Genomic DNA, 26,399 nt, shown 5'->3' on the forward strand with positions numbered 1-26,399 from the left:
AAGTTGTCTGTGTGCTATATCAATTTACTTTCACCTTATTTTAATACACTCCTCTAGTTCACTCATTTCTCTTACTGTATGTTAAAGGCAGTAAATAAGAGTGTTTTCTTTGCCCTCAGTGTAGTTTTAAATAAAGCACCATTGAATGACCTTCAAACGCGTCATTCATGCATCCGGGCGCTTCATTAAATAGAGGGTCGAGCATGCGCAGTAGTTCCTCAGCGGTTCGACCTCTGCAGCCGGGTAAGTGAAGGAGAGCTAAATGGGAACCGGCGAAGCTAAATTGTCACAATCGTATACCATCATTGCGCTTTAGATTTATTTTTTCAAATCATTTGATCTTTTTCACGTTCTACTGATTGTACTAGCCTTGCAAAAGCAGCTATTTAGTGCCTGATAGCTTTTTGAAAGCGCTGATATTGCATTGACCTTAAACTGTCGTCTTTTTCCCCCAATAGAGACAGACGCGGGTTTATTCTTCACCACAGTCAGCGAGCTCAATCAAACATGTACGCCTGTGCAAAGTTCGTGTCCGCACCCGCACTGGTGAGTATTTATGCTGATTATGATGAGCTGCAATACAATGGATATGGTCAGAGAATTATGGAAGAGGCCTGGTGCACCTAACTCTGTCCATTTGACATGCGTTATTTGCATCTAAATGAAAAATTGCTGCTGCAAAATTCGTGTTTCTGTATGTCATTGTGGCTAATATGTCAATGGGCAGCTGATAGCTGTTGTGTTGCTAATGCTATCATCTGAACTGCGATTCCAGCGAAGTCAAGGTCATTATAACAATCTGACAGTATGCCTGTCCATGTTTCGTGTATTACTGAAATGTGAAACAGCATCTTTAAATGTATTGCATTAGAGCTAAAGGGTAAAAATGGTAGTGATAGTTGATTTTAATCAAGGCTGCAATGGTTATGTCCTGGTTTGTTGCTTCCCTTTTGCACTGGACTTGCCACAAACCTTTTATTCCTTTAAATATAAATGTTGTGTTTTGTTCAACTGACATTTTACCAGTCACATTCCAAATGTCATGTATAATTTCTAATTGTTGCACATAATAAATGTACTTTCCTTGACATGGCCCCTCCCACTTCATTCAAGTGCTGAAGCAACAGTCCTGTGTGTCAGCCTGAAGTACAGCACTCCTAATGAATGTAATCTTGTGTCTTGGGTGCTAATGACTCTTCTGATCCGTGTCTCAGGTCCGCTCTGGCTCAAGGGCGCTGTACAGACCACTCTCTGCCTCTGTGCTCTCCAGGCCAGATGTCAGCTCTGCAGAGGTGAGCGGTTTATGTATTTGCAGATGTTTAACATCAGTGGCACTTCCTGTTCTAAATCGACATTAAATGTTCTTTTGAACACAAGAATGAAATATGTATTTTCTTTAAAGCTGTTTTGAAGCTAAGTATTGAAAGAAGTGCTCTTCTTGAGTTTTCCCTATGCAAGGACTTTGTCACCTTAAGATACATTCCTTCATTATGTGAACTTGCTTGCATTATAAAACTGTTGCATACTGTCATTTTAATTTATCTGCAGAGAGATTTATTTTTTTGTCGAGAGATGGTTGTTTGCATTCATTAATTTTAATTATTGTGCCTTATTTTAAAGGCCAGCCCAGCCTTCCTGCCACAGACCGCCATTTCCCAGGTTGCAGTGCGGGGTTTTCAGACAAGCGCCATAAGCCGTGACATCGACACAGCCGCCAAGTTCATTGGTGCTGGTGCCGCCACCGTGGGAGTGGCAGGTTCAGGAGCTGGAATCGGAACAGTGTTCGGCAGTCTCATTATTGGATATGCCAGGTAGACTAGACCAACACAAACCACTGAAATGTCCCCTTAATGCTTACCCTCTTTTTCCCATCAGCTGCCATATCCAGAAACAGAATGACTGCTTCTGGATATGGCAGTACTTGATGGCTTTCCAGATGGTGGTCCAATGTAAACACAATTTGGTATTTTTCAAAAATATTTCTCATAGTTTCATTTTCAGTTATATTTTAAAGTTTAATTAAAGGAACACTCCACCGTTTTTTGAAATCGGGCTTATTCCCCTTCTTTCCTACATTTAGATAGGTGGGCAAATGCATTTGTCTCAGTGCATGCATTGTTTTAGTTGGACAGGGTCGGCGCTAGCTTAGCTTAGCATAATGAATGGAATCCTTTGTTGCCAGCTAGCATGTCCTGAGTAAAAGTGATATAAAAAAACAAAAAAACCCACCTAATTACTACTTGTGGCCTGCGTATTCACAACGAGTACAAATAGCGATACAGATTAGCACTAGGTGATTTCCTAGGCAGATATTGACTTGTATATTAAGGACTATATTAGGGGGAAGCACTGCTACTTGGGCGTGATATCTCTGCGCCCAAGTAGCAGTGCTTCGCCTGTGCTTCCCCCAATATAGTCCCAAGTCAATATCTGCATAGGAAATCACCTAGTGTTAATCTGCATCGCTATTTGTAGTCGTTGTGAATACGCAGGCCACAAGAAGTAATTAGGTGGTTTTTTTTTTATATATATATCACTTTTACTCAGGACATGCTAGCTGGCAACAAAGGATTCCATTCATTATGCTAAGCTAAGCTAGCGCCGACCCTGTCAAACTAAAACAATGCATGCACTGAGACAAATGCATTTGCCCACCTATCTAAATGTAGGAAAGAAGGTGAATAAGCCCTATTTCAAAAAACGGTGGAGTGTTCCTTTAAGAACTGAGCTTGACTGTTGCTGCGATGCAAGTGTAGTATTGTGTAAAATATTGAGTTTATCTAGTTCAACTTAATCTGTCATGCATCGCACTGTTGGGAGCCGATGTCTTTTGTCCATGACCTAAAGCCAGCTTCATTACAGAGATCTGGTGATAAGTGACCCATGACCTCTCCTTCTCTCCTACAGGAACCCATCTCTGAAGCAGCAGTTGTTCTCATATGCTATCTTGGGATTCGCCCTGTCTGAGGCTATGGGTCTCTTCTGTTTGATGGTGGCTTTCCTCATTCTGTTTGCCATGTAAATACTGCTCCGTCCACCTCTTCCCACAGCTGTGACGACGTGTTTTACACTGGCTACCAAAAGAGTTCTGTGTTGGTGTCATAAAATTGTACATTTTCCAAGTTTTGTTGAAGGCTGAGAAGATAAAACATGTATTGTAAAAATGTATCCAAATACAGAATAAATACATGTATTTCACTATTTAAAATATTCAAATGCCTTTTTTGTTTTGGAATCTGGTATCAATGAAGACGCATGTCCTTTGCAGATTTAAAGCTATTTGGTGAGTGTTTTAACATGGGTTACTTTTTAATTATTTCAATAATTCATGTCAACCATTGATAGTGCCATAATTTGTTACAGAATGTCTCAGAGCTTACACATTACTTGGTTTACCAGAATGAAAATCCTTAAACTTTTAGTTTGTCTCTTGTAGGTTATAAAATGTATTTGTATCAATATAGAAAATTATTGTGCAATAATTAGGTTTCTGAGTATAAAGAATTAAATGCACCAAATGCATCAGTAAATGTTGCCTCACATATTCTACAATTTATCATTTAATTTGTTGCAACTGCAAGGGGGCTACAGGGGACGTATTTTAGACTTTTATTGTAATTATTATTACGGTGACAACAATCGGTTTAGAAGAACTGAAATGGTTACATTTTAAGACATTTACTAGTTAAGTGAAACCGTAAACCAAGCACGCACGTGCAACAATGTTTGTCTCGCGCTGACTCTGACAGCTGCCAGCGCGCGCCACATGCGTGTTTAACAATAGTGCAACTCTCACTCACGCAGAGTTGAGCTACAGTCAGGACGCACAGACAACTGTAGCTGTGCTCTTATAGATTATTTCCTTCAGACGACTACACGGACTTTCTCATAGCAAAGAGATGAATAACTTTATACTGATTTTGCCATTTTTGCCTTTTCTATTTGGTGAGTAACCACCTTTTCTTTTAGATTCTTGTCTGGGGAACCTGCCCTATTAAACAGACGACAAAGTAATTAAAATGACCATGAGTTATAATACATTGATAAAGGCTTTAGTTTAGCTGTATCTATGCTATTATGGAGAAGAATAGTGTACTTAGAAATCACCTCTGACGACTACGAAAGCGGATAATCGTTTTGCTATTTCACCCAAGCTTTTGTTGGAAACCGATACAGGTTCATTTCCATAGCGATACGTTATGTTAAAATGATTTAGTTTTTAAACACTTTTAAAAGTTTTCTATGCTTCTCTGTATGGTATGCAATGCATACAATGCGTCCCGTTTGATTGACAGGTGCAAGTGCGCGGCCTGCCGGCGTCATTCAGGTGCTTTGTGGGTGATATGAGATCAGTGTGTCAGAGGGCAATTTTGTGCTATTTGCTAACAAATATTAGCATCTCGTCTCTCTCTCTTTGCATTTTCTGTTTCTTGAAGACTGAAGAAGGCTCTACTCACCAGGGCGAAGTGATACTGGCCTAAACTTAAACTGGAAACTGGAAAAGCTCCTTGTTTGATGTTTGTATCTGAAATACTGTAAATGTACATGTGGACCCAAACGTTCACTCGTTTACCTGACTGTACACTTCTAATATGCATATTTGTAAAACAATGCAAATCAATCAAATATTGCAAAATAAATGGTCACATTTTGTAATTAAATTATATGGAAATTATTTACTTAATTATTCCTCCCAAAAATGGCTCAGAGATGTATAAGAAACAAAACATCATAATTTCGACAAACCAGTGATACCTAGTTATCTGAATAAATTGCTTATTTGCCTGCAGAATTTCTGCATTACTTCCGTTAGTTCTGGTTATAAAAGAATAGCCACCAAATTACTCAGATATCAGTGTGTCTTAGTGTCAGTGTGTGTCCTTGTGTGTGTGTGGGTGGCCTGGTTAACCCTATGGGGACAAAATGTCCCCAAAAAGATGGCAATATCTAAAAAACCTTGTCCTTGTGGGAACATTGTTTGGTCACCATGAGGAAAATAGCTAATAAATCATACTAAATTATATTTTTTGGAAACATAAAAATGTAGAAGGTTTTCTGTGATGGTAGGGCAAGGATTAGGGGACAGAATATACAGTTTGTACAGTATAAAAGTCATTATGTCTATTCAGTCCCCGTAAAACATGAAAACACAACGTGTGTGTGTATGTCATATGCAGTTGCTTGAGTCCTTCAACTTTAATCCTGTGTGCTGTTTAGGATGGATGTGTGTGTGTGTTTGTGTTTGTTTGTGAGTAAGAAGAGTAGGGTGATAAGTTATTCTCACAGGGCATCGAAGTAGTGTGTGTGCTTGTGTTGCAGGACCAGCACTGTGCTCAGAAGATGAGACAAGATTAGTAAAGACTCTGTTTACCGGATATAACAAGGTTGTTCGTCCTGTCAGCCATTTTAAGGATCCAGTAGTGGTTACTGTTGGACTACAACTCATTCAGCTTATCAGCGTGGTAAATTCTGTTCATTTTTTATTTCTTGTATTCTAATTAAAGTTTTATTATTATGATTAAAAGTTTACATTGCAAAACCATATACTTTTTCTTTTCTCTTACCCTCCATACCGACCTTTTCTTTTTTACAGGATGAAGTTAATCAGATTGTCTCCAGTAATGTACGGCTAAAGCAGGTGTGGGTTTGAGCTGCTGTTTCAGTTCCTGTGTGCTGCTATCAATGTAGATATCAAAACGTTTACTTCTGTACATTCTGAATTATAAAACTGCATAAAACTGACTGTTTTTACCCCCCTATTGTGAAGTATATCAGAGTGAAACAGGTTCTCAAACAGGAAAAAATGCAGAACGGACTTGATTTTGTCCAACAGGAATTGATTGGATTGCTGGATGGTTGTGGTATGCCATTGCTTTGATCTCATTACTGACAAGTTGCCCGGCCCTTGCAACAAAAAACACGTAATCAGAGAGAAGAGATCTTACTGCAAGAGGGAGGGGGAGTTATTTTGATTATTATGAAGGAGCATGAAATATAAAAAGCTATAGTGATGTGCATGGATAAATAATTTATAATAAATACTGCAATATTCCATAAAAAATAAGAACTTAATCAAAATAAATTCCCCTCCTCCTTATAACAACGTCTATCCTCTGACAACGTTCAATAGAACAATAACCTCTCCATTTCTCCAACCTGTCACTCACATGAGATCACAGCAATAGCAAACCACAACCATCGCAATCAATTCTCAATGGACAAAATCAGGTCCCGTCCTACATTTTTTCTCTCATTTGTAAACCTGTTTCATACGTCAGAATAGGGAAGAATATGATTGCAACTTCTGTTTCATGCCGACTTTTAAAATTACATTACCCATGTGGATACAGTCAGGAGTCAATACACATGTATCAATCTTTTTCTCCTTTTCTCATGTTCAGCAATGGAAGGATGTGAATCTGCAGTGGAATCCTGATGACTATGGTGGCATCAGGAAGATCAGAATTCCCTCCACTGACATCTGGAAACCCGATTTAGTGCTTTATAACAAGTATGAGTCACTTAGTCCTGTTGGCTTTCACCCATTGCATGTGTTTATCTGAGTGTATTTATGCTAGTGTGAGTCTATCAAGTAAAATAAATGAATTGAAATGTGCACATACCTGGTCTGATATATTTCTTAATTTGTGTATGTGCAGTGCTGATGGAGACTTTGCCATCGTCCATGAGACAAAGGTCATGTTGGAGCACACGGGTATGATAACATGGACTCCCCCAGCAATCTTTAAGAGCTACTGTGAGATCGTGGTCCTTCACTTTCCCTTCGACCTGCAGAACTGCAGCATGAAACTTGGAACGTGGACCTATGATGGCAACCTTGTCATCATCAACCCAGTAACTATAACACACACATGATCACCAATCATCATGACCATCAGGATATAGTATCCATCTTGTTTTTAATGCAAGCGCAGATATGGCCGTATTTAACTTAAATGTGTAAGGCTGGTATTTGTTATAATATTATTTAAATTGATTATCACAATCATAAACACACTGGCTTGTACTGCAGATTGTTTTACTGTGCACTTTGTTGTTCTTCTAGTTAGTGGCTAATGAATAGGAAGTCTCGCACATTCACAGTAAAATTGCTTGCTTCCGCACTGCAAAATAAGCTGGATAAATGACTGTACATTGCTTATTGTATGAACCAGGATATAAATGCATCTTTTTGTGTATGTGTAAGGACAGCGACAGACCAGACCTCAGTAATTTCATGGAGAGCGGGGAGTGGGTGATGAAGGATTACAGGAACTGGAAACACTGGGTGTATTATGCTTGCTGTCCAGATACACCCTACCTCGACATCACTTATCACTTCCTCCTGCTCCGCCTCCCGCTCTACTTCATCGTGAACGTCATCATCCCCTGCATGCTGTTCTCCTTCCTCACTGGGCTTGTGTTCTACCTGCCCACAGACTCTGGTAACTCACTGTGTGTTTTTGTGAGAGTACATGTGTGCTGGGGTATGACCAAAATCTTATTTCATAGTTTATTTTGAATTCATTATATCATATTTTTGCTGGAAATATATTTAAAATATATAAATAACCATGGGGTAATGACTATTTTTTGAATAATCCAATGAATTAAGGAGGCCATATTATGCCCTTTTACAAAGGCTTGATTTTAGGGTCTGCTAGAATAGGTTTTCATGGTTAAAACACATTATTTTTCACATATTTTACATTAATGCAGCACCTCTTTCCCCAGTCTGTCAGTAACACTCTGTTTAGTTCCTGTCTCTATGAAGCCCCTCCTTCTGAAAAGTGCAATTTGCTCTGATTGGTCGCCTGGACAAGTGTGTTGTGATTGGTCATCCACTTCGAGCGTGTTTCGGAAATGTCACGCCCCTTACCGTAATCGCTTTTTTCCACACACTACGCAGCTCAACTCAACTAGGCCTCGCCCCCTTTTTTTGAGTATGCCTTGGGCGGGAATTATTTAAATATTGTGACGTGTACGTTCCCTGAAGGAAACGCCTACAATCAAGGCGTTTCAGGGAGTTCAAAAACATTGCACACTGATATAGAGAATAACTCCCGCTGGAGTGGAATTTGTGTTGTAACTTTGCAGACCTTTTTCATGCTCAAACAGCAACATTACACACTAAAGAAAGTTGAAAATGTAAAAAAACACGACTGGTCCTTGTTAAGTATATTACAAATGACAGGTACTTAGAGCTTGATGGACATTTTGAACTTCACTAGTTTTTGTCTTGTCTTGTGTTGCGTGCAGGTGAGAAGATGACCCTCAGCATCTCTGTCCTGCTTTCTCTGACTGTGTTCTTGCTGGTGATTGTTGAGTTGATCCCCTCCACGTCCAGTGCCGTTCCACTCATCGGCAAATACATGCTCTTCACCATGATCTTTGTCATTGCTTCTATCATCATCACTGTGATTGTCATCAACACACACCACCGCTCCCCCAGCACACACACCATGCCTGCCTGGGTCCGCAAGGTACGTATGTCAAAATATTGCCAATATCATACACAGCGATCTGCTGTGACGTCACAATCATGGTGCATTGTGGTCTATGGATCTGCCTGAAGTGTACATGTTGAGTAGACTCGCTCCCTCTGTCAAAATCAAGGGGTCAAGAGTCTGGCCAAATAAACTTCCATCGTCCACTTGACGAAGTTGAACGTGCTTCAAAATGGCGGTGGGGATTCCCTCGAGGGGAAGTGCTTAGGGAAGTTTGCGAGTGTATGTCTAAAAGTGGAGTTAAAAGTTGTTTGCCAGCAGCCATATCACCCTGTAGCCCAAGACTGGTTGCCCACTGAAGCTAAGCAGGGCTGAGCCTGGTTAGTACCTGGATGGGAGACCTCCTGAGAAAACCAGGTTGCTGCTGGAAGAGGTGTTAGTGAGGCCAGCAGGGGGTGCTCACCCTGTGGTCTGTGTGGGTCCTAATGCCCCAGTATAGTGACGGGGAAACTATACTGCCAAAAGAGCACCGTCCTTCGGATGAGACGTTAAACCGAGGTCCTGACTCTCTGTGGTCATTAAAAATCCCAGGATGTCTTTCGAAAGAGTAGGGGTGTAACCCTGGCATCCTGGCCAAATTTGCCCAGTGGCCTCTGTCCATCATGGCCTCCTAATCCTCCCCATATACTGATTGGCTTCATCACTGTCTCCTCTCCACCAGTAAGCTGGTGTGTGGTGGGCGTTCTGGCGCAATATGGCTGCCGTCGCATCATCCAGGTGGATGCTGCACATTGGTGGTGGTTGAGGAGATTCCCCCCTTCTATGTAAAGCGCTTTGAGTGTCGAGAAAAGCGCTATATAAATGTAATGAATTATTATTATTATTATTAAACGCAGCCTAGTACGCCTAGTGAGACCTTGATTAGCTGGTTGAGGTGTTTAATTGTGGTTGGAGTTAAACTTTGCAGGACAGTGGCCCTCCAGGACTGAGGACACCCGCCCTGATCTAGTATAAAGTAACTGTATAAGCTAAAACAGTTTATCATTAAGTTCACATGTAGTATAGTTCACAGTATAGTTGGAATACAAAAGAAAAACTTTGATGCAAACTAATTGTGTACTCAAAATGTAATACTGTTACACTTAAAGTACACTTAACAGTTTAATTTCTTAAACTAAAATAAGGGCCAATTTAAGTTCCAAAATGTATTGAAATAGTACACTCACAAGTATACTTCTAGTACATTGATTTTTTTTTTGGAAGGTTTTTTTGGAAAATATACTTGAACTTTGCTTAAGTTTACTTGGTATAACTTAGTTACTTAGCATTTTTGACACTTTGTTATTTTTACCTGGAAAAAAAACACGAAACTTTTTTGGAAGTTACATTCAAAATCCATGAGTTGAGAGTCATTATTTTTGCAGTCCCATTTGGTGCTGCTAGTGAAGTACAATTTTTACTTGTTTCTAAACTTTACATATATTTGTGGGAATTTTTGCTTACTTTGAGCTTTTGATAAACCTGTTTATATTCTGATCAGGGATGCCTCTGTTTTACAGATCTTCATAGACACCATTCCAAACCTGATGTTTTTCTCCACCATGAAGCGACCATCCCAGGAACGACAGGAAAAGCATCTCTTTCCTGCCGATTTTGACATCTCTGACATCTCAGGGAAGCCCATGCCAGCCTCTGTCACTTACCACTCTCCCATAACCAAAAATCCTGATGTACGTAGTGCCATCGAGGGTGTTAAATACATCGCAGACACCATGAAAAGCGACGAGGAGTCCAACAACGTGAGAATTTATATGCTCTACCTATCCATAATGCTTTCTTTCTCCTTCATTTTACCCCCTAGGCACTTTTGCAATTCTTTGAACAGAAGTACTTACTCAACCTTTCCTCTTCATCTGACTACTTTGTCATTCACTCTGTCTGTTCGTTTAGGCTGCAGAGGAATGGAAGTTTGTCGCCATGGTCCTGGATCACATTCTTCTATGCGTGTTCATGGCGGTGTGTATTATTGGCACTTTAGGGGTGTTTGCCGGACGCCTGATCGAGCTCAGCATGCTGTGAGAGTCCAAAGGCCCAACTGAAGCCAGGGACTGGAGTGACTCGACTCTCTGCTGAGCTGTAGCAAAGAGGCTGCTTGGAACAGTGTGCTTAGACAACAACTGGAAAATAAAACACACACCACTTGTTTCTCTTTATTTGAAGTGTATCTGTTATAACAGTTGCTCCGTCCCTCAGAATGTCAGTACACTGTGTTCTTATTTATCTTGACAAAATTAAGCACAGATGCAGAGAAACGTGAGAACTCGTGGCATTTATTTTACGTAGGAGTGTATTATATTTTATTCTGTTTATTTTATATGTTTGATTTGTTTCAAAATGTTCTTATTTTTCTTGGTTTGTGTTTTCCGTGGTAACCAATGTACTTGAATGGCATGATATTTAAAGAGAAAAAAGGATGAATAAACTGTTTTTGAGTGTATATAACTGCTCATTAAAAAAACCCTAAACCTAAGTAGCAAACAAATGGATGATGATATTGCTGTTTTTATTTGGTCTGATTATTATACGTTTCTTTTTAGTTTGAAAATGTTTTTGATTATGCATACAGGCCTGATTGAAAAATTAAACATTTGTCTTTGAATGCATCATAAACTTCTCGGTCTAAAACTATTACAATAAGTGTACATGTTTTCTTTCTATAATTAATTTTGGTTCTGCAACTGGTTTATGTTCCAGGCATCTCTATCTGTAGCACACTTTTTTTTTTTCTTCTCAGTGACCAGAAATCAAAATCAAATTTTTCAAATTAAAAAACTTTATTGTCTATCCCCACAGGGTAGAACATTGTCTTTAGACAAAGGACAAAAATATTGCATAAATCCCACACACAAAAACAATGATCTTAAAGTCCTATTTAGAAATGACTACATTTAGAGGTTATCTCTTTTAATCTGATTGACATGTCTGTTACTTCCACATTCACACAGAGCTCAGCTTTTCTATTACACAGTCTCTACAGAGTTTGACAGATGTTTGTTTGCGCTCAGCTCGAGGCAGTCGCACACATCTGGAAACGTTGCATCACAGACGAATGTCCCGGATAAAGAAAACGAAGAGAGTCTGTTGTGTTGGTGGAGGAAGAAAAACTGGGTAAAGACCACAAAATTTCCAAGATATCACGTTTTTTTTTTTTCTAAACATTGAGCTGTACTTCCCTCATCCAAAGAGATGTGATACTGATGAGACGTAGGCTACTGAATTGTTGCATGCAGTATTAAAGCGATAATGTTATTCCAGTGAATATGATGGGGTTGTAGGCTGCACGCGCTGGGCGGAAACAGTGGGGAGAGAAGTTGTGAGTGTTTTCTGCCATGAAGGAGTGGCCCAAAACTTGAGTTCCTCTGTGTTTGTGTGTGTAGTAGATGCTTCATGATGATGATCGTTGCTGCATTTGTTTCGTAAGCGGAGGACGCGGAGAAAAAGACGCAAAGCACCGGTGAGTGTTTATGCAGCATGTTGCTTTCTAAAAACGCGCGATTTAGATCTAATTTATGATTTGATCTCGCCATGATTTATATACGGTCGCAAACTTGCAAGTATTGTGTGGGTTTTTATTAAGTTTTCAGTTTTTTTATCCACAAAAGCACAAACGTTGCCAACTTTTAGAGGAAGTCTCCCCACAGGGTTGCCAGTTTGAGCGTGTATATGTGGCAGGGAAAATAAGAAACATTTTTTTCTGTAGTTCAGAGACACAACAAATCTAAAGTTTTGTCTTTCAACCAAATTCCACTGGTTTTTATGAAGGACCATTGTCATTTCACAATTACTTCAAATCTGGTTGTTGCTGTTGGTGCAGACGGTTTCTGATTAGTGAAAGACTCGTTTTTTTTTAGCCGGATCTTTTCAGTGAATCGGTTAAAATCGCTCGGCTCGATTCCCAAGAACCGGTTAATGAGTTTCTAATAAGAGCAATATTTGGAGTGAGCTTTGGATTTCACTTATAGGATGATAAGTTGCTGAAATTGAGGAATATCAGATAAGTTACAAATAACTGGAAATAGGTCTTCAACTTGCATGAAAGTTTATCAAAACACGTAGGCTACATGTTGGTTTTAAACCATTTTATAAAAACGTGGAGAAACGTTTTCAGCCAAAGGAAGTAAATTAGTTTTAATATTGTGTAATGTAAATAACATTTTATTAAGCTAAATAATGACTTCTGTGCGCTGAATCATGGCTCCAACTAACCCTTATTATCCCCGGTTCTTTAAAAAATGAACTGTTCAAAAGAATCGATTCGTGGACATGAGTCGGACTTCTGTGAGCATGTGTTTCTAATTGAAAGGCCATGGGGTCTCCACAGTGAGATACAATGCAAGTCATATGCTCTTCCCCTTCCTTTTTTTCTCTCAGTTTTTTTTATTCCTTTCTTCTTGTGAATTAAAGACCACATTATTTTGCGCTGTCAATGTCCCAAAGGTTTTCAAGCACAGTATTCTTTTATTTTTGCTTTATTCATTCCTTTCAAATTGGTTACCTCAAAGCTCTTCGTTTGTGTGTTAGTTGGCTTGGGATTGTGTGGATTTGTGTGTTTACTGATGTAGAATTGCCTTGTAAAACAAATTAGGGATGTCAAGGTCAGTGTGTCTGACAAATTACTACCATGAAAATGCTTTGATCATTGAAAAGCTGAGAAATGTAGCTTTCAAGTGAGATTTCTTTCTTGCATTAAAGACTTTTATTAGACTATGACTGCTGATGTCAATGTCAGACCATGCTCTTGATTTTTTTTTCATGTGGTTTTAAGCAAGTGTGAAATGTGACACTATTAAATCACAGAGAGTTGCTGTTGAGGCTGTGAATTTAAGTGTGCAGTTTTTAGTGAGAACTTAAGTAGGAACGAGTCATTTTAGGCTTCATAAGTCACACAAATATAGTTATTTCTCTGCATTAACTTCCTCTCTATGACTGTCATAACTTCTACTTCTCTCTTGTCTGGTGGTTTAGTGTTCTATCTAACCAGCCATTCAAAGAGAGTCAGAAATCATGTGACGGGATCTGAGATCATTTCATTAGCTACAGGCTTGCATGTAGCCAGAGGTGTCAACATTATGCTGAGTTTCAGAAAGGAAGTGGACAATAAAGTGATGGAAAGACAGAATAAGAGACAGTGGGCACATTATTTGCTGGAGCATGCTCGCATTATGCTAGCTGAGCATTCGTAAGCTGCTTTTTTGCTTTTGATGTGGAATTGTAAGCAAGCATTTTGCAAAGCGCAAATCACTGAAATTCTGCTTTACAACTTGACTTGACACTTTCAAATTAACTAATGCATGGTTCTCTGTGGGTGGCCCCTTCCTGCCTGATTCTGCATGTATGATGTAGCAGGTTGTGGTTGAATGACTCCAACCATCTCTTCAGCTCTTACTTGAGTTCATATTATTTAGAGAGGTCTGGATATCTCGGATTTAACCTTTAATTGTTGACATTGGCCTTACTTTTGGATTCCATAATTCAGGGTCTTTGGCTGCATCCCATTAGAGTGCCAGCCAACTTTTTCAGCTGCCTTGGTTCCGGAAGTATTTTTCCCACAGAGATTTATTTTTTTAAAGTCTTTGGTAAAGCCACGAAGCAAGCCAACCAGCTACGAGGTGAATCACAACATTACAAACTTTGAAAATTGGACAAAACAACAAAGGTACAAGACTGTAAAGCCGGCATGAAGCAGAAGTTGTCTTTTTGTTCCCTATTGTCACGTATATACGAGTGAAACTGCTTATTGTACATTATTTTGATTAAAGTTTACAAAGGCACATGAATAAAAAAAATTATGTGCACAGATAAATCATTTATAATAGATACTTCAATATTCCATAAAAAAAATATGATTTCATGGTGACTTTCACATAAAGAACTATGAAGTGTTGTGAATGACAAATTAAAAACGAGAGATAAAAAAAAAAATGATTTAAAGAGGGTATATAGAAACAACATATTTTACATTTATTGCAAAATATGCATATAATTACAAATATTTGAGTAATTTGAGTGAGTAGGGGATACTGTCCCTATCACGTCATTTGCAGGGCTTCATGGGAGTGGTTGGGCCATAAAGAGTTATTTTGACACAATTAGCTTGTTTCGATTGTCTGATTGGGGAAATTTCTCTGCAGAATCATGGGTTAATTCGTTTCTCACCAGGAATTCCTCTGTTATTATTGAAAAAATAGCATATACCATTGATTAACAAACCTCATAGCTCACAGTATGTGTGTCTTTTAAGGTTTATAAGTTATTGTTCAAAATCAGTTCTCCTATGGAAAAATTTCTAGGACAACCTGGAAGGCTAATTTGGCATGGGTTGCTTCTGGAATTTCCTCTGGGTTTTTAGAAATTGTTTTCATGTTTTGCTCTACAATATAAAGTACACAGTTGTTAACAAGCTGCTACAGAAGGACACACTAATCTCACCTACTATTTAGAACACATAGTATGCCAGTTGGGATGCAGGGTTGACTCTCTTGACCGTTACAGAGGTGAAATGCATTATGGGCTTGCATAAGACAGTGGCACACTAAAACACACACTTGGCATAGACTAATTCCAAAGAGAACATAATGTCTAGCCAAAGTCCCTGTTTTCGACATGATGACATTTCAGACTGCTGGATGTAGAGCGCCATCCGGACAGTGCAGCCGTCGGGTGTATGTAGCATCACATTCTCCATAGTCTCTCTCTCTCAAGACACTGGAATGTAAATATAGTCCGTTTCCAGGAAACTTTTACTGTGCACCTCTTCTCTTCTTCACTACATTTATCCTCCTCTTGTTCGTTCTCCCCTGTCATTTCTACTTTTTTGCACTAATTTGCACCCCTCGTAAATCATAAGCGGCAGATCTTCCCGATCGGTTAGGTGAGGTGCAGCTAAAAGTTGAACACAATGGGTGCTTCTCAATACTCAAATTGATGCTTCCACCGTCCTTCAGCCCGTGACCCGGAAACCGATTGAACTCAACCATTTTGAAGGACATTTCAATTCTCTAATTGCACCTCGAGAAGACGAGGAACGAGGGCTGCATCCGAAAACTGATAAATGCTGCCTTCGGAAAACGCATTCCAAGGTTGGAAGGCATCAAGGCACGTCCGAATGCAATGTTAGTTTCCATTCCTGTCTCCTGAGATACCTTCATCTGATCGATTTTTGAAGGAAGCATATGGATCCTTCGCTGCCTTTGATATCCCACAATCCTGTGCTTTCCATTAAGTGACAGTTGAGCTAGAAAAATAAACAAGACATCTGAAAGTTGCGGCTGGTTGTCAGTTGTAAATGTACATTTTTGATCACGGTTTCCACCTATGATGTCATTTCCAGCGAGAAGTTACTATTGTAGTAATTTAATATTTTCTTAGTTTTCACAAAAGCCGTAGATCATTAAACTGTTACGCTTCCGAAATCAGTTTCGTGAGGTACCTTCATCAGGCAGCGAGGCAACAAGTCAACTGCCTAAGGTTTCGGACGCAGCCGAGGGGTGTGGTGTGGAAACTGTGTGGAAGCGAAGCGAAGAAACACAGGTGTATCCTTCCGAGGATAGGAAGCGTGGAAAGGAAATGAGGATGCACAAAAAGAAACGAGAAGCACCCACTCTTTTCAAACAGGCCTCCTTTGGTTATTAAATCAAAAAGCCCTGCCTCAAACTCATGCTTTTGCGTCAGTGTTGCTGTGTTTGTCTGGTGTGTGTTGCCTGTACAGCAAATGAACTCGCTGCTAAACAACCATAGTATGTTGCATCACTGGTGAATTTAACTGGTTAGTCTCGACTGTTTCCCAAAACTGTAGTAACCTGGCTGCACTGCCATCTTTGTTCAACAACCCTGATTCAACAAAAAAAATGAATAATGACGTTGCGCAAAGGTGGTGGAGGAATAACTTTTGCTAACTGATTGATTAGAGATTATTATAGTTAATTTACATGAACACCAGAAAGCTGTTCATTTTTTACCTACAGTACTTCACTATTTTTGTTCCCCTTCACTGCTGTTTATGAATGTTCATTGGAACTCGGAACTCAGTGTTTTTAGGAAATACTGAATCCTTGAACTATGTTGTTACGACTGAACTTGTGACCATAGTTAGCAAGCAATTCTTTTGAGAAGAGCACCCCTGGTCAGGATTCTCAAACAAACAGATATTCAAGTACAGTGACATATAAATCTAATCAGCATGGCTCATGAATATTAAATAGGCGATGTAGCGTTCGACCCTGTAGTCCTTGGTCATTTTAAATTTACCTTTTTTTCCTTCCTACCACAGCCAAGCAAAATTAAGCTTTTTAAAATCCAATGATTATTCCCCCCCCAAAAAGTTGTGGGGTATAGACCTCTATGGTATAGAGTGACATTATGCACCAGAGAAACCTGCAGAGAAACAAGGGAGCCGCCATCTTTAGAATATTGCCTTTGAACTTCCGTTTTTGCAGTCGCTCTGTACACTCCTATGGCATTGCTGTCCAGGAGTAATTCGTTTTTGAAGTGGATTTACTTAATATAAAGTTAACAAAAGTTAACGAAAGTTATCATGAGGATTGTAATGTTTAAACCAGATGTCTTAACAAATGTCAATAGACCGGGAAGATTTTAAAACGATCCGTTCATTCATAAATACGCAAGATCGCTGTGAAAATAAAACCGGAAGTCAAAAGACAACGAGCGCAGCGCTGAAAAGGGGCGTGGCTACATAAGATTATGAATGATTGCTACACACTTCTGGGATTTCCAAGTAGTGGCTGAATTTTAGTGTCATCAACAAGGACCCATATTAGTCCTTATATGATCAACCTAACTGAAATACACATAATTGTTTATGAAAATGATATGCGTGCCTGCGTCCTACTGTATGATGACTTTTTTTGTGCACAGCATCAGGGTTGGCTCACTTCACAGTGAACCAAACTGACCGGATGTCTGCTTACCTCTGGAGAGGGTGTGAGAGAGGAAGTGAAAGAGGAGAGAGAAATGAAGTAGTGTGATGTGGCTGTTTGTAAAATGCCTTGAGAGATCTTGATGATGAAAGAGCAGATGTTTTAAGAGCTTGTAAGAGCTTGTGAGTATGTTTCCATGTTTGTGTGTCCACTTGTTTTCTTTGAGTCTCATCTGTGTTCACACTTCTGCATTTAAACCTTTTATTGTTGCTTTTCCATCTTTGTCTGGACATTATGAACCCATGTGGATGTGCGTTTATGAAAGAGAGAATGAGAAGTGAGAGTTATATTGCTGTAGCTCTTCCTGTTTATGATCTCGTCCGGAAGTCAGCAGAAAGGGCCTTTCATCGAACTTGCACATGAATTCAGTGGAAAAAAAAAACAGTTTGTAAATGTTGGCATTAAGAAAGAATGTGATATTTATTACTGTATTAGTTGTATATGTGAGTGTGTGAGAGAGTGTTATGAGAACTAGTCTATTACAGTATGCTTTCTGCATCTCAGAAGTTACCTTCTTCTTTTGTTACGGCTTTTCCCACATGTTGTCATCACATGCACAACAAGGGATCTTGGTGTATAGCACAATGGGGTATTTCAAGACTAGCAAACCCATTCAAAACTTTGTGGCTATGTGAGACCACTTTATAAGGGTCATGTGGTCTGTTTAGTAGCAGTGATTTGGTGAATTGCTCAGGCTGTTTTTTTTTTCTTTTTCTTTTTAACCTGAAAAGTGTGGTGAAGTTTCAGATGTTGCTTATTGTGCTACAGCTGGGTTTCCTGTTTATGGTGTTCAAGCACCAATACAAATATAAGTGTCACCATGAAATCATAATGAACAATTCATGTTTTTTTTTTATAGAATATTGCAGTATTTATTATTATAAATTATTTGTCCTATTTATTTATTTATTTTTCATTTTCTCTCCTTGTAATCTTTAATCAAAATCACTTCCCCTCCCACTTGCAGCGACATCTCTTCTCTGATGATCCATCAATTAGACAAAATCAAGTCATGCCCTACATTTCTTCTTGTCTGAGAAGCCGCTTCATTCAGATATATCACAATAGTGAAGGAAAGACTATCGCAACTTCTGTTTTATGCCAACTTTAATCTAGTTTAGAAAACTTAAGTGCCAGCGATCTTAGAAATGTAGACTTTGTATTAATGTTGGTTTCGTATGGTTTTGAAAAACTTAAATTCTGTGCTACATTAAATGAAAAGTTTAAATTTAATTGCTCTAATGATGTCATATGGTGCGACCATAAAATAAAAAGTAATAAACATTTTTTAATATATTTTTGTATAAACGTTTTTTTAATGATTTTTTTGTTTTGTTTTTTTAAGTAAAAAAATTTCTGTCTTTTTGTCAGGTCTCAGTAAGAGGAGGTGACACCAAGGAGAAAAAATGCCGGTACCTCCTCCCCCTCCCCCTCCCCCACCCCCCACCTTCTCTCAGGTACACACAAATAAACACGCAACTTTTTAAGATCTGAGACTTTTAAACACCAGGTATTATATACTTGCCGACTTTAAAATGGTTACAGATACAAACTGGGCATTATACACTAAACAACCCAGGATCACACACTAACAGACTTTCAAGTCGTTCTGAACACAACAAACTCATACAGAAACATGCTCCTCATTGCTAAGAGATGCATAACAAATGAAAACAATGTGTGACTCAAAATATCAAACATGTTTCTTCCAGATGAATCAAATAATAGTCTGAAGCTAAACAAATTTGAGTCTGTGATCACACTACACAATTTGTTCTGCTTACAAATCTGTAAATCTGCAGACTGGATTTGACTTTCATCAGCTAGTATCAACTTTTCCAGCCAGCAAATTGGGGCAAAAATCTGGGAAAATGTTGTGTGGTGTATTCCAGATTTTAGTGGAGTAGGCATGAGGCATCAATGTTTTAATGATTTCTACAGAATACTGTATAACTATGCTTGTTTTTGCTCACAGGCAAACACTGAGAAGCCTGTCTTGAATAAATCGGAGGAGAGGGGCAGGAATGCTCTACTGTCGGACATCAGCAAAGGAGCCAGGCTGAAGAAGACGGTTACTAATGACCGTAGTGCCCCCGTATTTGAAAGTAAGATCCTGCATCTTATGGAGTTACTGTCTAAGTTCTTGTACCAAAACAGCCAGAATTAAATGTTATAAATTATAAAATGTATAACTATATTTAAACGGGTTTTCTTTTCTACTGTACCTTTAAAACTCCTATGTAAATTACCTTTGTGATGATTGACTAACTTTTTTTTTTTTTACAAAATATATGAGTAGCAAGTAGCAACGCTTACTTGTTGCAGGTTTGCTCTCCAGTCCAAAATATTAAACACATCTTTGTTTTGACAGAACCCAAAGCTGGTGGGGGTGGAGGAGGAGGTGGGCCTGGAGGAGGAGGTGGTGGAGGGGGAGGGTTTGGAGGTGGGAGTGGGGGTGGAGCTCCAGGTGGTCTGGGAGGACTCTTCCAGGGGGGCATGCCAAAGCTACGCTCCACTCGAGATGGTGAGAACGCAAAAATATTTAAACATTGTGTTCTGTGTACTGGCTGGTTCCTTCACCCTCTTTAGGGATTGGCTGATATAGAAATCTTGGCCAACACTATTATGTTATAGAGCTGGTAAGTCCCGCCCCTTCCACTAACCCCGCTGGACCTCAAAGTTGAAAAACCGTCAATGCAAGTGAATGGGAGAAAATAATTATTTTCTGGTCCCGTTTGAATTGTGCCATGAATGTGAACATATGTTGTCTGTGAATTTTTTATATAACTTTTCGTGTAAAGAATGATACAATTTAGCGGGTAGAAGTTTGATACGGTTAGACTTTGTGTGAGAGCACTTTGTGGACTACAACTCTCGCCGCGTTTGAAACGTCAACACCACTCGCACACGGATTAGCTCACGGATCCCGCTAAACATGGCTGTGTCTTTGGTGCACTTCACCGGGAGAGGACAAAATCGTTGAAGTTGGTGAAAACCACGGGTAAGTCAACTTTATGGGGTGACGTCACATAGGCGACATGTAGTCTTTCTCGTTATGTCTTTTCCACAACTGCTAGCTGAAGAATCATACCATATACTGTCAAACTCGTAACATGAAAAGTTATATAAAAAATTCACAGACAACATATGTTCACATTCATGGCACAATTCAAACGGGACCAGAAAATAATTATTGTCTCCCATTCACTTGCATTGGCGGTTTTTCAACTTAGAGGTCCAGCGGGGTTTTACGGAAGGGGCGGGACTTACCAGCTCTATAGCTGATAATGACATGGTTGCTGATGTTATAACTCATGACGGTTTCATCAATTTTTCTAGTGGTCACACAAAAGCTCCAATATAGAATTTGACATTAAATAATATTTGTAATATACAATTTATGAAACACAATGTAATATTTCCTTCAGAAAATTCAGAAAAGAGTGTATATATATATATATATATATATATATATATATATATATATATATATATATATATATATATATATATATATATATATATATATATATAAAAGAACTTCACAATTATATTATATTATCTCTTAGATTATTTGGTCTCTGTTTCAGACTCTAGTTGTGTCAGGCCTCCGGTTCTGCCACCTGGTGCTCGTAGCACTGGTCCACGGCCCTTTGGAGGAGGATCTGGCTCTGGCCCTCGTCCGCCTTTGCAACGAAGTGAATCCGTTGACCCCCCGCGCCCACGGATGACCCCACCCCGTCCTGAAACACCTGGAGGGCCTCCACCACCTCTTCCAAGTGCCCCACGGCCCATACAGAGCAGGGGACCACCCTCACTTCCAGGGGCTTCCCGCTTGGGTTCTGCCCCGACACCTCCACCTCCAAACCCCCCTGGACGGCAACCTGCACCTCCACCAGTGCCAGGTGGATTTGGTCGTCCTCCTTCAATTCCTTCGCCCTCTGTTGGTCATGCTGGACGACCCCCTCCTCCCCCTGCACCTGGTCGAGGTGATGACCGTCCTCCACCTGTTCCCCCTGTAAATCGTTCTTTGCCTCTCACTCGGGACAGCCCGCCCCCTCCACCTCCTCCATCAGCAATTAATAAACCAACTCCTCCTCCGACTCCTGCTCCCGCCTCTTTGCGGGCACCTGTAAGTGCAGGACCTCCACTCCCGCCAGGACGGCCAAGCTCGCTTTCTCCCGATGAGCATACGCCACGCCTTCCCGAACGGAACCTGTCACTTGGCTCGCTTCCTCCTGCCCCTCCGCCTGGGCGATCCGGACCCCTTCCTCCACCTCCTTCTGAGAGACCGCCTGCATTGGGTAGGAATACAGGTGGACGAACAGGTAAACGAGGAGTGGCAAGTTGTTGCAGAAAGATTTGGAAATCACCTGTTTGATCATTAATGTGTCTTTGTGTTTTTGTCCACAGGTCCTCTTCCACCTCCACCTCCTTCTGGTCGTCCAGGAGGAGGAGGAAGTGTGAGGTCATCACCAGCCCCTCCTCCGCCAAACAGACCAGGTGTGGAGCCTCACCGTGGTGGCAGTAGACCACCACTTCCACCAGACAGACCCTCCTCTGGACCTCTGCCCCCTCCTCCCCCACCTATGGGCAATGGATACCACAATCAAGGGCATAATATAGGTAGTGTGACATTCACATGCTTGCTTAAGTTCACCAAGAACAATTGTAATGTAATTTAGTGTTTTTCATTGGTACAACTTACCAGAAGGTAAAAGTACACTACTCCCATTTGCTTGTTGAACTTTTGGTCTCAAAACCATTGACATTAATAAGTAATTGTTTCTTTCTTTGCTGCTATAACAGCTTACACTCTTCAGGGAAGGTTGTCTAATAGATGTTGGAAGGTAGTTTTGAGGATTTGTTCCCATTCAGACATTTGAGCCTCAGTTAGGATGTTGGATGTTGGGCATTGGAGTCTGGCTTGCAGTCCATGTTCTAAATCATCCCAAAGCTGTTCGGATCTGGGTTTTGTACAGACTAGTTAGGATCTTTCACACTAGACTCCGTAGGCAATTTACTGGTGGCATCATATGACAGTACCACGCTCTAAGCTGTTAATTTCAAGGGGGCACTTACTTTTGGCCATGTAATGTAATTGGCCAGTAATTGCAACCTTTATTGCTGCCAGGTTCATCAAGTTGAGGTCTTCTCAAACATTTCCATTGTGGTCTTTGCTATTTGAAGAGCGTTTCTATATTTGGTTGCATTGTGACTATTTTCAGCACACGTGTTGTCAATATGATGATGTTTTCTTAATTTGCTGGTGCATGTGTTTTCTTCAGTTGCAGGGTGTTGAGCTCTCTCACCTCCATAATTGTTGTTCCATAGTCTCAGTTTCTTTTATTAATAATGAAACAAAGGCCCGGAGCAGTGGTGTTGCCATCTTGTGGACAAACCAATAAGTGCAAAAAAATTCAAGGTTCATGTGTGATCTAAGCTTAAAGTATGCAGTTAAAAAACCAGTCTGCGCATGTTCAGTGCGTACATACTATGTATGTATGTATGTATGTATGCTGATGATGAAATTTACATCACGCACAGTGTATGCATACACACTTAATGTACATGGAAAGCCAAAGTATACTTCAGGGCTTAATTTACCAAGAACTTTATCAGCTTAACTGACAGCATGTCACTCATCTATGCTGTCTATAGATTGTGTTTTGATCCCAGCATATTCCTTGAAGTTACAATTTATTTCTATTTAGCTCTAAATAACACTGAAAGTAACTTGGATTTGCAGATTATGTTGCAGATTAATTGTGTGTGCGTTTGATTTATTTCTCCAAGATGAGTGGGAATCACGCTTCACGTTCCGACCTGTATCAGACCTTCCACCCCCAGAGCCCTACATTCCCTGTCAGAAGACCTATCCTAGCAAACTGGCCCGGAACGAAGGCCGAGGTAACCAATCACAGCCGTGTTTTCTCATCTTTTGCGTTTTTGTTGCTATGCACATAGACAAAACTGACCCACAGCTGTCGCTTCCACATGCCAATGAATACTTTGAATAACATTCAGTCCTTTCAGCACAATCATGGTCTTACTCATTTGTTTATGTGCCTTTGTGTGTGTTTGTATATTTCTGTCTGTTTCAGGTTCAGGAAAGAAAGAGCGAGGTGCACCTCCCCTCCCCCCCATACCTAGGTGAAAGAAACCGTTTTCTCAGGGCCTGACAATCCTTCCTTTACCCAATTATCTTGTTTTCTCTGGTACTGTCTGTTCCTGATATATTTCAACCAGAGTAGTTCATTAAAATATCAACAAAACAAAAAAAGTATAAAATAACCATAAAAAACTGCACATGGTGTTCTATTATAGAAAACATATATTTTATAGCATTTCGTTTTTTTTGTTTTATAGATTATTAAATATTTGCTATTACGACTATGTCAAGTAAAGAGCTCTACAGTGATACTACAGCTAAGTTTGACTTTATTTTTGAGGATTTTTTTTTTTTTTTTGAGCAAGATGAATTGTTGCAGCAATTTATTAGCCTTTAGGAGAGTGTTGAATTTCAGTTGTTTGTCTGTCACTTCTACTCCATCAGAGTTTGCTAGACACTCCTCGATGTAATTATATTTTATGAAGGAATGCATCAGTCAGTTTTATGCCTCTCATTAAAGGGATAGTTCACCCAAAAATTTTAATTGTCATTAATTGCTTACCCTCATGTCGTTCAAAACCCGTAAGACTTTCATTCATCTTCGGAACACAAATTTAGATATTTTGGTTGAAATCTGAGAGCTTTCTGTCCCTCCATTGACAGCTATGCAACTGACACTTTGATGCTTCAAAAAGTTTATAAAGAGATTGTAAAACTAATCCATATGAACTGAGCGTAGTCTTTTCTGTAGAGACCCGATCGCTTTATTTGATGAACAGATTTAATTTAGTCCTTTATTCACATATAGACATTGATCAGTGAACATCGACAGAAGTTCAACCAAACCTGCTTGATGTGCGAGAACAAACCTCTTGTGGAAGATCAAACGTGCGTAAAACAAGAATGAACCTCATTGGTTCTCACACGTCAAGCGAACATCCTTGAGCTTCTGAGTTGATGAATGTTTATATGTGAATAAAAGCCTAAATTCAATCTGTTCATCATATAAAGTGATCATGTCTCTTCAGAAAATTTGGACTAAACCTCTCAATTCATATGGATTAGTTTTACAATCTCTTTATGAACTTTTTGAAACCTCAAAGTGGTAGTTGTCAATGGAGGGACAGAAAGCTCTCAGATTTCATCAAAAAGATCCTCATTTGTGTTCTGAAGATGAATGAAAGTCTTGTGTGTTTGGACTGACATGAGGGTGAGTAATTAATGACAGAATTTCATTTTTGGGTGAATATCAATTTAAACCATTGGTAACTTTGGTGAGTTTTGGCACCCCCTACCTTCCTGTTTTCATATAACACAGTAGGAATGTAGCGTTGACGTTTCAAAGGTTGATTGTAAGGTGACAAGAACAATATCAGATTGTAATTAAATGAATGTGTTTGCTTTATTACCATTGTGTGTGCATGTGTATGTGGTGATAAGGGCCAACACATTATAAAGAATGTGGAATGTTCTCCAGTGTGCAGAGCTGCAGTCTGTCAGGACTCTTAATTCTGTAGCATGTATGGATGGTACTTTCACCAGATTTGTTCACATATGCAGTGCCTGATGTAAAAATAAAAAGGACTGAGTTTATGGGGAAATGTGGATGTCCTTTATTAAAGGCTCTTTAGGTCAACCCCCATTTAAACAAGTCTGAGAGCTGATGTTGAATAGGACTAATCTCTAAATGAAAAATGATTTGCCTTAAAATCCCATAAAAGTGTGTTTCTATGTATCATGGGATTCTATCTGTATTGAAGTAAGACAAAATGCCAAAACTGTGTTTAAGAAGTGTTATATTTTATGATATATGTATGCACTTGCTTGTTTTGTTGATATTAGCTCAGTATTATGTTGCCTTATGTATGTTTCTCAGACATGTAGACGTGGCTGTCAGGAAGTGTACTGTTTGGTTTGACTAAAGCGCTTTACTAAAAGTATCATCAATAAGTGTATCAATCTTTGAATTACAATGTCAATGTAATGGCTTGGTTTATGCTGCCTTATGTTTGTTTACATAAAGAAGAGTTGGAAAAGCCTTCTAATGAAACATTAAAAGGAAAATTACATTTAGGTGATGTATGCAAAACAGCATAATCTCTGAGGCATCTTGAATTAGACGGAGAGGAGACAGATGATTGCACAGCCAAAAAGAAACAACAATTTGCCACCAACCTTATTAGTAATAGCCTACTACGGCCTCTCTTTTGTTTATGTTCTGTTTGCACCCCGTTTATGACATTGTGTTGTGACCAGATGCGCAATGTGGTACTTTATATGTTCTCTTTGTGCCTGTAGTTGCACATTTTAGTTTCAGACAACATATGTTGTTTAATTTGTGTATTCACAGTCTTTTGCTATTCTGGTGTGCCAAAATATGTTGTTTTCTAAATAAACATGCGCTAGACGCTGTATTTTGCTTTTCATTTAAATAATTGTGCATTTCTGTGCTTTTCAGTTCTTATAAAGCTCTAGTTGCGCTTTCAGTGGGCAACTTTTTGCTTTTTTTGTATTTTCAATGCACTTTTTGTTGATTTATCATAAATTAATAAATAAATGAAAGGAAACCTACTGTGTTTTAAAGTGAAAAATAGACCATGATGTGGTTGTCTCCCGACATTTTCCGTCTTTACTAATATTAGAGGCAATATGATGCCCATACACTAGCGCGCATGACGGTGGCCAATCACACGAGAGTGTTCCGACCATCAGTATATTGTCTACATTTCCACCAATCAGCGACATGACCAGACGAGTTTAAGGCGGGGTTTGACGACGTAATAGGCTGACTCAAGCGTCAGTCATTGAGTGATTTGACATTGAAAGTAACGGAGTGCTGAAGCT

General features: G+C 39.5%; 3 protein-coding genes across 6 annotated transcripts; all 3 read left to right on the plus strand.

The window, feature by feature from the left end:
* The first annotated feature begins 158 nt into the window (after positions 1 to 158).
* Positions 159 to 3,210, plus strand: atp5mc3b (ATP synthase membrane subunit c locus 3b). Its single transcript, XM_081380868.1, has 5 exons — positions 159 to 243; positions 459 to 546; positions 1,215 to 1,292; positions 1,621 to 1,811; positions 2,908 to 3,210. Exons 2-5 carry the CDS (start codon positions 508 to 510, stop codon positions 3,020 to 3,022), a joined length of 423 nt encoding a protein of 140 aa, XP_081236994.1. The 5' UTR covers positions 159 to 243; positions 459 to 507; the 3' UTR covers positions 3,023 to 3,210.
* Positions 3,211 to 3,786: 576 nt separating this feature from the next.
* Positions 3,787 to 11,135, plus strand: chrna1 (cholinergic receptor, nicotinic, alpha 1 (muscle)). The gene is made up of 9 exons (XM_081380867.1): positions 3,787 to 3,945; positions 5,320 to 5,462; positions 5,594 to 5,638; positions 6,402 to 6,511; positions 6,660 to 6,855; positions 7,208 to 7,445; positions 8,260 to 8,483; positions 10,007 to 10,246; positions 10,398 to 11,135. The coding sequence occupies exons 1-9, from the start codon at positions 3,900 to 3,902 to the stop codon at positions 10,524 to 10,526; spliced, it is 1,371 nt and encodes a 456-aa protein (XP_081236993.1). The 5' UTR covers positions 3,787 to 3,899; the 3' UTR covers positions 10,527 to 11,135.
* A 408-nt stretch (positions 11,136 to 11,543) lies between these two features.
* wipf1b (WAS/WASL interacting protein family, member 1b) lies at positions 11,544 to 25,967 on the plus strand. Of its 4 annotated transcripts, XM_081380646.1 has the most exons (10): positions 11,551 to 11,615; positions 11,885 to 11,961; positions 13,984 to 14,116; positions 18,815 to 18,900; positions 19,419 to 19,548; positions 19,815 to 19,967; positions 21,034 to 21,771; positions 21,857 to 22,069; positions 23,240 to 23,353; positions 23,548 to 25,967. In XM_081380646.1, the coding sequence occupies exons 4-10, from the start codon at positions 18,850 to 18,852 to the stop codon at positions 23,598 to 23,600; spliced, it is 1,452 nt and encodes a 483-aa protein (XP_081236772.1). In that variant the 5' UTR covers positions 11,551 to 11,615; positions 11,885 to 11,961; positions 13,984 to 14,116; positions 18,815 to 18,849; the 3' UTR covers positions 23,601 to 25,967. The 4 variants fall into 4 exon arrangements, with proteins under 4 accessions (XP_081236770.1, XP_081236772.1, XP_081236771.1 ...); XM_081380644.1 differs by lacking the exon at positions 13,984 to 14,116 and having other exon boundaries at positions 11,544 to 11,615; XM_081380645.1 differs by lacking the exon at positions 13,984 to 14,116 and having other exon boundaries at positions 11,575 to 11,615; positions 11,888 to 11,961.
* Positions 25,968 to 26,399: the final 432 nt, after the last annotated feature.

Source organism: Scardinius erythrophthalmus (assembly GCF_964197995.2).
Source record: "Scardinius erythrophthalmus genome assembly, chromosome: 12".
Taxonomy (NCBI): domain Eukaryota; kingdom Metazoa; phylum Chordata; class Actinopteri; order Cypriniformes; family Leuciscidae; genus Scardinius; species Scardinius erythrophthalmus.

Bases quoted from the DNA above. Each gene is read 5' to 3' on its own strand.
- wipf1b (XM_081380644.1), top strand. From the start codon at position 18,850: ATGCCGGTACCTCCTCCCCCTCCCCCTCCCCCACCCCCCACCTTCTCT. The intron at 18,901-19,418 runs GTACACACAAAT...TTTTGCTCACAG, and splicing joins CACCCCCCACCTTCTCTCAG to GCAAACACTGAGAAGCCTGT. The intron at 19,549-19,814 runs GTAAGATCCTGC...TTGTTTTGACAG, and splicing joins TAGTGCCCCCGTATTTGAAA to AACCCAAAGCTGGTGGGGGT.
- chrna1 (XM_081380867.1), top strand. From the start codon at position 3,900: ATGAATAACTTTATACTGATTTTGCCATTTTTGCCTTTTCTATTTG. The intron at 5,463-5,593 runs GTAAATTCTGTT...TCTTTTTTACAG, and splicing joins TCATTCAGCTTATCAGCGTG to GATGAAGTTAATCAGATTGT. The intron at 5,639-6,401 runs GTGTGGGTTTGA...TCTCATGTTCAG, and splicing joins GTAATGTACGGCTAAAGCAG to CAATGGAAGGATGTGAATCT.
- atp5mc3b (XM_081380868.1), top strand. From the start codon at position 508: ATGTACGCCTGTGCAAAGTTCGTGTCCGCACCCGCACTG. The intron at 1,293-1,620 runs GTGAGCGGTTTA...CTTATTTTAAAG, and splicing joins CAGATGTCAGCTCTGCAGAG to GCCAGCCCAGCCTTCCTGCC. The intron at 1,812-2,907 runs GTAGACTAGACC...TCTCTCCTACAG, and splicing joins CTCATTATTGGATATGCCAG to GAACCCATCTCTGAAGCAGC.